The following is a 7,528-nucleotide window of genomic DNA, read 5'->3' as shown; positions in this document are numbered from 1 at the left end:
TTTATCATTCGATTTATTAAACATCACTATTTATATAACATCACTTATATACATATATTTTGAGATCATGGCCTTCATCTATTTCAACGTTATCATTATAAATGTCATCCTCAATATCAATTTCGACGACCGTTTCAAAATCACATTCTCCATCATATTCAACTCCACTTTAATCTAAGTTAATATTTTGATTATTAATTGCGATTCTCCAAATATTTCGCCAGCTAAATAACAAATATTTTATTCCGTACCTTTTATTTTCATTCGTTCAAGTCCTAAGTTAAAAATTTTGAAAGATTTGTTTTTAGAATTGTAACTTCTTGTAGTAATATTTATATATTTATAGAAGGAGCTATCGGAACACTCATCTACAGTGATCGAAAGTCCCTTTGTCTTTAGTTATTTGTAGAATTTCAGAAACAATACAATTTTTGTGAGTCATTATTACTTATTTAAATTTGGAATTATGAAAAATTTTAAGCAATTTAATAAATTTGAATATATATGAACATTTATTAGTTCTATTCGATTATTCTACATTAAATTGTTTGAATTATTCGTTATTCGAAAATGGCCATTTTTAAATTGTTCGAATAATTATTCGTAAGAAATTTTTCGATTAATCGAACGATCATTAGTCGAATGAATACCCTAGTAAACACCAGCGAATTTTTTGATTTTTTTAAGATCACGAAAACCATTATAGTCCGACCTGAATCTTTTTTTCAAAACAGAATCTATTATTCAACACATTCTCCAGCAAACCGAAACTTTTAAATTTTAATTGATATATAAATTTTAGAATTTTCATTATCTTAAAAAAAAAATCATATCACTTTTAGGGCTCACAGTATATTCCAAAATTGTCCAATTTCAGTATTTTTATACTCTCTGTAGAATAATAAAGTGATTAAACTGGTAATTGTACTTTACATTATCCATGAACTTACACCGTTTTTTTACCTTTCATGCATAAATCACTCTCTGAAGTATATTAGGATGTCCGTCCATGTAAATTTTATAATCAGATTACAAGACGTAAATTTAGACATAATTTTATGAACTAATTTACTAGATTTAATTTCACCTGATCCAAATAGATACTATCTTTAAACTTTTATGATATATTAAAATTGAATTGCATTCTTAACGAAATTCAGTATAATTTATGTTCACAGTGGCTCCTTTTCCCAACTTGTAATCCAATCAAGATATTTGAAAACGGTTTAAGGTGCAGCGACAATACAATAAGACAGTAGAGAAAATTATCTTCATCAGTTCTTTACATAACATTTCAATTAACATAACCGTTTCAAAACACGTTTGAATCTTCTATAACAAATGTATCACCAAATTAGTAGAATCCAGAAAAAACGAGATGTGTTTATTGGTTCGATACTTGTCTTTAAGCACTTCGAATTTTGCTATAAACGATTGCATAGTCATGTGCTCAGAAGACGTACTAGAGCTGTAGTGTTATCTAACAAAGCAAGTCTGTTGTTGACACCGGCCATTACAAAAACAGCCCTATGTCACCGTTCTATACTATATTCCGAAAACAATATACTAGGAGAAAGTTCACCATATATAGAAGATTATGATTATGATTTTAGGCAAATGAAGACTCTTAATGATTGGAATAATTTAAAATCAAAGTGGTCAAATATGCCCACGTCATTTGTCATGTATTTTATTTAGATGTAGAACCACAATATTTTGATAAAAATAATCAAAGATGTTCTGATTCTAAGAGCATTTTTTTCACAAAAAGAAATGGTTGACATATGGATCTTTGAAAATAACAATCATGATAAATCTAATCGGTCAAAACATTACATGACCAGAGTGATAGTTGGGAAATATTTCTATTAAATTTAATAAAAAAAAATTTATTCAAAGGGCAAAGTGTGAACTAGCCTCTTACTATAGATCCTATGGAGAATCGGTTATGGAAAATGGAGTGCGCTTAATATTGTTAGTTAATTTTGATCATTAATGTTCATACTTTTGTTATCTAGAACAATTTACAAACACAATTTAGAAAAAAAAAATGTTAATTTAAAAAAACAATTCGAAATTTTTTTTTACCTAAAAATATTGAATTATAATTTGGTGAAGGGTATATAAGATTCGGCACAGTATTCGAATATAGCTCCTTACTTGTTAACACTGTGTTTCTTCAGGTAATGATACCTGAATTATTATCTCATCTGAGTTCTCAACAACTAAGACTCATAGTCAGATTATTTGGTCATCAGCTGATTTGGAAAACCTTCTCAGAAGTAGAGTCAACGACAATCTGATAAATTAGTTGGGCTTTGTGCACTCAGATATTATTTTTCTAGGTTCAGCTCAAATAGTGCAAAAGTCAGGCTCTAATCTGTCTAACAAATCAATTAACTCTCATTCTTTTTTACTATGTCTTAAACAAATAAGTCTAAGATATCTATTTTTCAAAAATTAAATGAAATAAAACTACATATTATGCACATACATAATACATCATTTTTATTTTAACTTTGAAAGAGTTTCGACAGAAAATTTAAAAAAAATATTGCTTAATAAAAATTCAAAATTTAAAGATGTCAATCCAAATATCTAAAACATTTAGACCAATCACGTATATTTCGCTTTGGAGATCATCGGTATTTAAGCGCTTTGCATCAAGCGGGAAGTGCGCTATTCATGACGATCCTAAATGTTCAAAGGAAACACTGAAAAAGCAAAAACCTTGTCCTTCGAAAATTCGTCGGTTGGAATCAAAAGAAGAACTGCCTAAGACAAATTCCATGTGGGAGAATCCAGAATGTTGTAAAGATCCCTGTCCAGACTATTACCCAAGGTTTGATGAGCTATACTATGAAAGCAGTGACAAACTGAAGCGACTATATCAACAGACTTGGGTATCTTGCCCGGAACTGCAAATCAAACCCAAAAAAATTTGCGCTCACGAATATCTGAAATTCCCACCAATGGAAAAAAGGTCTCGCAAGAAAAGACCACAGACGGCATGCCCAGTGGGTGGTTCCAGAATTTGTATGGACAACAGAAGTCGAAAATGTCCAAGGGTCATGATGTCTGGTTGTCATGGAGCTCGGCAACCACCTAAATGTAAAAGAGAACGTTCACCCAGTGATTGTTTAAAAGAGTGCACGCCCTACCCAAGCTACTCAGAATGTTTGCGAAAAGAACTTGATCCACTGCATCCTATTGAATGCAAATGCTTGGATCACCCAAGTATGTGTGAAGTGTGGGCTGAAATGAGACGTCGAATGACATTTGTAAAAGGTTGACAAGAATGCTGTTTTCAAAATTACATTTTTATTATTCTTTTGTAAAAGTTTATTTCTTATATCTAAAATATTGATAACAAAAATTGTAAAACTGTGTTCTATACTAAATATCTGTATCATAGAATAAAATATACATACATAGAAGCGTTAATGGGAGGCAGAAGTCTTTTGTCAAAAACCTAAGTCTTGCAACAACTAAATACATGTAAAATTTAAAATTTGTAAAAAAATTTATTTTGTTGTTGTGTCAGCCAAAAAAAAGCAGTACAATTTCGTTTTTTCCAAAATTGAGTTTTTTGCATGATTCGATAGATAATCCCCTAATACACGATTAATGAAATAAAAGAAAATGGCTGACTTCATAAACGCAGCAACACTGCAATGCATGGTGTTCATAAATAAACGCAATTGATTTTGTTTTGGCAATGTCCCAAGTTCATTATTGTATGGCAATGCTTTTAAATGTGCAACATCTGTCAAATTTGTGTTTTTATTTATGATTCTTTACAAAACATTTATGCGTTCATGAATGTTACAAAATATTGCTTTGCCTTGTAATTGCTTTGCATTACTGCGTTTATGAAGTCACCCAATGCCACAACATTAAATTGGTTGAAGATCGTCATAAAAATCTGTTTAAAAAATCGTAACTACAAAACTTTATTAAGTTTTTTCCTTTTCCTGTAAAGTAAGGAAATCGTTAGTTAGGTCCTTTCTATATTAAGGTATCGATATTCAAAAAGAGATATCTGCAAAATCACAATTTACAGGAGAACGTACAAACTGGGACCGAATTACCGCATTCGATATCAAGTAAAACTGATCGTAATTTTCTTATTGGATATTAGATATCGATATCGAGCAAGAAATTTAGTACCATAGAATAAACGCATAGAACGGAAGGAGAGAGGAAAAAATTACTCTCTTTTCACACATGCGGGTGATACTAAAACAAAATACATTCAAAACAATCTCACGAATTAGGTTTTTGACAACAGACTTAGGTTTTTGGCTCTAAGCTGTTTACCAAGGCGAATTTATACAAGGTGGAGTCAGTCAAACAGCTGATAGTTTTTTTTTCGCTTTTTGGTTCTAACAACTGTCAAATCTTGTTTTTATATTTAAATATCTGCATATTCTAAGCTTATTAACAAAATATTTATTGTTTACATAAATAAGTAAAGCCCTCACTATTCAATTATCTACACTATATTAAGTTTAAATACTTATTTGTTTAATTTTTCATTTTGGTTTTTTGACATTTGTTAAGACCAATCGTTGTTTTTGTAGAACTGACTCCATCTTGTATAAATTCGCCTTGAGTACTTCATTAAATTTTCATAAAGACTGCAAAAAATATTCAAAAAAATACATTGACTAGCATGTATTTTGTTGTTGCAAGAGTTAGGTTTTTGACAACAGACTTGGGTTTTTGACAATTACGTCTCGTCTCTATGTTACCCTATGGTAAAAACTATTTATTAATTAATTACTCAAAGCGTATACGTTATTTTGTTTAAGAAAATCATGTACAGTAGTTTTGACTTACCTGCCTTTCACTTAAGAGCATTTTGCATATAAGTGCACAAAACTTGTGTTTTGTATATTTATTTATCAAACTCCATACAAAATTGGTTAAATTAAGTGCATAATACTTTTGGAAGCTATAACTGGTTTTCATGAAAAAAATTCATTTAGCTGCGTAATATAAAATTAAATCAAAACAAAATAAGAAAAATGAGATTTTGAATAATAAATTGTGTTGTAAACTTCTTAATAATTTTAAACGTAACTAAAATACCAAATTTGTCGTTATTTTTAAAGGGAAACATCACAAAACTTCATTTAAATTATTTGCCGTTAGCTTCTTTTTTGGGCAGTAAACTTAAATGCACTTACCAGCATCAATGAGCAGGTAAGTTAACTGATGTTAACTGCACAAAATATCGTGCAAAGGTGGTTGTGCAGGTAAGTCAAAATTACTGTACTTGATGATACTTTAGCTTTGTTCAATAACTAAAAGTTGTTACTAGTTAGTAACAATTGTTACTGGAAAAGCGTTCATTAAGTCAAAAAACTTTCAAGTAGAGCAAAAATCAAGAGCGTATAAATTTTAGAAACTGTTCTCTCGTTGCAAACTATTACAAGTCCTATTTTGAACTCGTAATTGTTAGCAGCTTATATTTCATATGTTTTGTGTTATTATTTATTTTTGTGGTGAAAAAATGTAAAAAAAAGAATTTAAAAATTTAAATTGAAGAAAATGTGAGTATTTTACATTTTAAAAGGAATAAAATAAGAAAATTGTGTGTATAAAACAATTGTTACTGGAAAAGCGTTCATTTACTTTTTACTATTTTTGAGAATTTAAGAGAGTAATTTTGTAAATTTTGATTTTATTCTCTCGTTGCAAGTATTTACTGGGAAAGTAAATGAACAGACCTTTTAGTTTCAATTTTGATTATAACTTGTTAAGGTCTGTTCATTTACATCATTGGTAGGCGTTCATATTGTTGAGATTACGAACATTTTCGTGAATTTACACGTACACAACCCGAAAGTAAACAAAACACACAGCAAGAGCGTAAAAATACAAATAACTCATTTAGTTGCAAACAATAGAGCGTAAAAATACAAATATTTCATTCTTGTTGCGGATTTTTTATTTTTAACCCATACATGTACACAAACTACAATTTCTCTTTTTGCGCTTCCCTGATTTACAGCTTTACCATAATAAAAGAGCAATATGTTTATATGTTGTTGTAGCAGCAGTGATTGCTGAGTTGACAGCCCTTGGCCGAGTGAACTCGGGCCATTCCGGTGCTTAGAACCGGCTGTCATGGGAACGTTATATGTTTATATGAGATACGGATGGCTTCTTTAATTTTTTGAAAGTTTCCAAAAAACATTCTACAATTGGATTCGGTTTTATTTGTGTATCAAACGCGTGACGTAAAATGTGACCGTCTAAAGCCGATTTAACGAAGTAAAATAAATGTGTGATGTAATGAGACTTGAACCATTCCATAAAATTAAGATGTTATTATTTGTGGTATAATGTAAATCTACTTTAAGCAGATATCAGACTTTATTTATCAAAATAGCACACATTTTTGAGATCAGTATTTGATCAACAGATTTCATAATTTAGTAAAAACATTTGTTTCTTTAATTGTAAAACTTAAATTTATTTATACTATATTCTCTATTACCCAATAAACCAAACGATATTATAATGATATCGAGACGATATCAAAGGTACACTTTAGTATTTACGGACTAAAGTGCACCTTTCCTTATAATATCGTTTTTACAGTAAATTATGATATCGTTTTCGCTATCATAAATTGAGACAAAATCCTGAAAGAAAAGCTAGCACAGCATACACAAATCATATTTATCTTTTTATTCAGATCACATGCACACATTTTGTTGCAAATATTTGAATTTTTCAAAAATTGCTAGTTTAGAGTTCACAATAAAACTGAAAAAGGGTTTGCGTATTTATTATCCACAATTTTGATTATTCTTTCGTATGTTTGAATAAGTATACCGATCGACTTAGAATCACTTTCTGAGTCGATTAAACGATGTACGTCCGTCCGTCTGGCTGGCTGGTTGGCTGGCTGGCTGGCTGTCCATATAAACCTTGTGCGCAGAGTTCAGGTCGCAATTTTGAAGATATTTCGATCAAATTTGGTACATATAATTTTTTCGGCCCAAGGACGAAGCCTATTGAAACTGGATGAAATCGGTCCATAATTTCACCTAGCTCCCATACAAATGTCCTCTCGAAATTGGACTTTATCGGTCATAAATGTTTAATTTATATATGTTTAATTTATAATTATCGGTCATAAATGTTTAATTTATATATGTATCTACACAAATTTCGCTCCAAATAAGTTTTATATATACAAAATTCATGTCACCAAATTTTGTTACGATCGGTCCATAATTAGTCATAGCTCCCATTAGACCCGCTTCCGAAAATCACTTAAACGTGCATAAATCTCCTAAAAATTTTGTTATATACACAAAATTCAACATAAATAACTTTCATTAAGACATAAATCACACGACCTAATTTCAAGGTGATCGGTCCATAATTGGTCATAGTCACTCACGAATATAAATTATTGATATTTTAAAAGAAAAATGTTTTTGCTTGGTGTAGGGTATTATATGGTCGGGCTTGACCGACCATACTTTCTTACTTGTTTTAATTTAAA

General features: G+C 30.1%; 1 protein-coding gene across 1 annotated transcript; it reads left to right on the top strand.

Annotated features, from left to right (window-relative positions):
• The first annotated feature begins 2,501 nt into the window (after positions 1–2,501).
• LOC135963929 (uncharacterized) lies at positions 2,502–3,444 on the top strand. Its single transcript, XM_065515942.1, has one exon. It carries the CDS (start codon positions 2,583–2,585, stop codon positions 3,291–3,293), a length of 711 nt encoding a protein of 236 aa, XP_065372014.1. The 5' UTR covers positions 2,502–2,582; the 3' UTR covers positions 3,294–3,444.
• Positions 3,445–7,528: the final 4,084 nt, after the last annotated feature.

Source organism: Calliphora vicina, chromosome 1, assembly GCF_958450345.1.
Source record: "Calliphora vicina chromosome 1, idCalVici1.1, whole genome shotgun sequence".
Taxonomy (NCBI): Eukaryota; Metazoa; Arthropoda; class Insecta; order Diptera; family Calliphoridae; genus Calliphora; species Calliphora vicina.
Note: the sequence above shows the minus strand (reverse complement) of the source record. Positions and strands in the feature narration are given on the sequence as shown.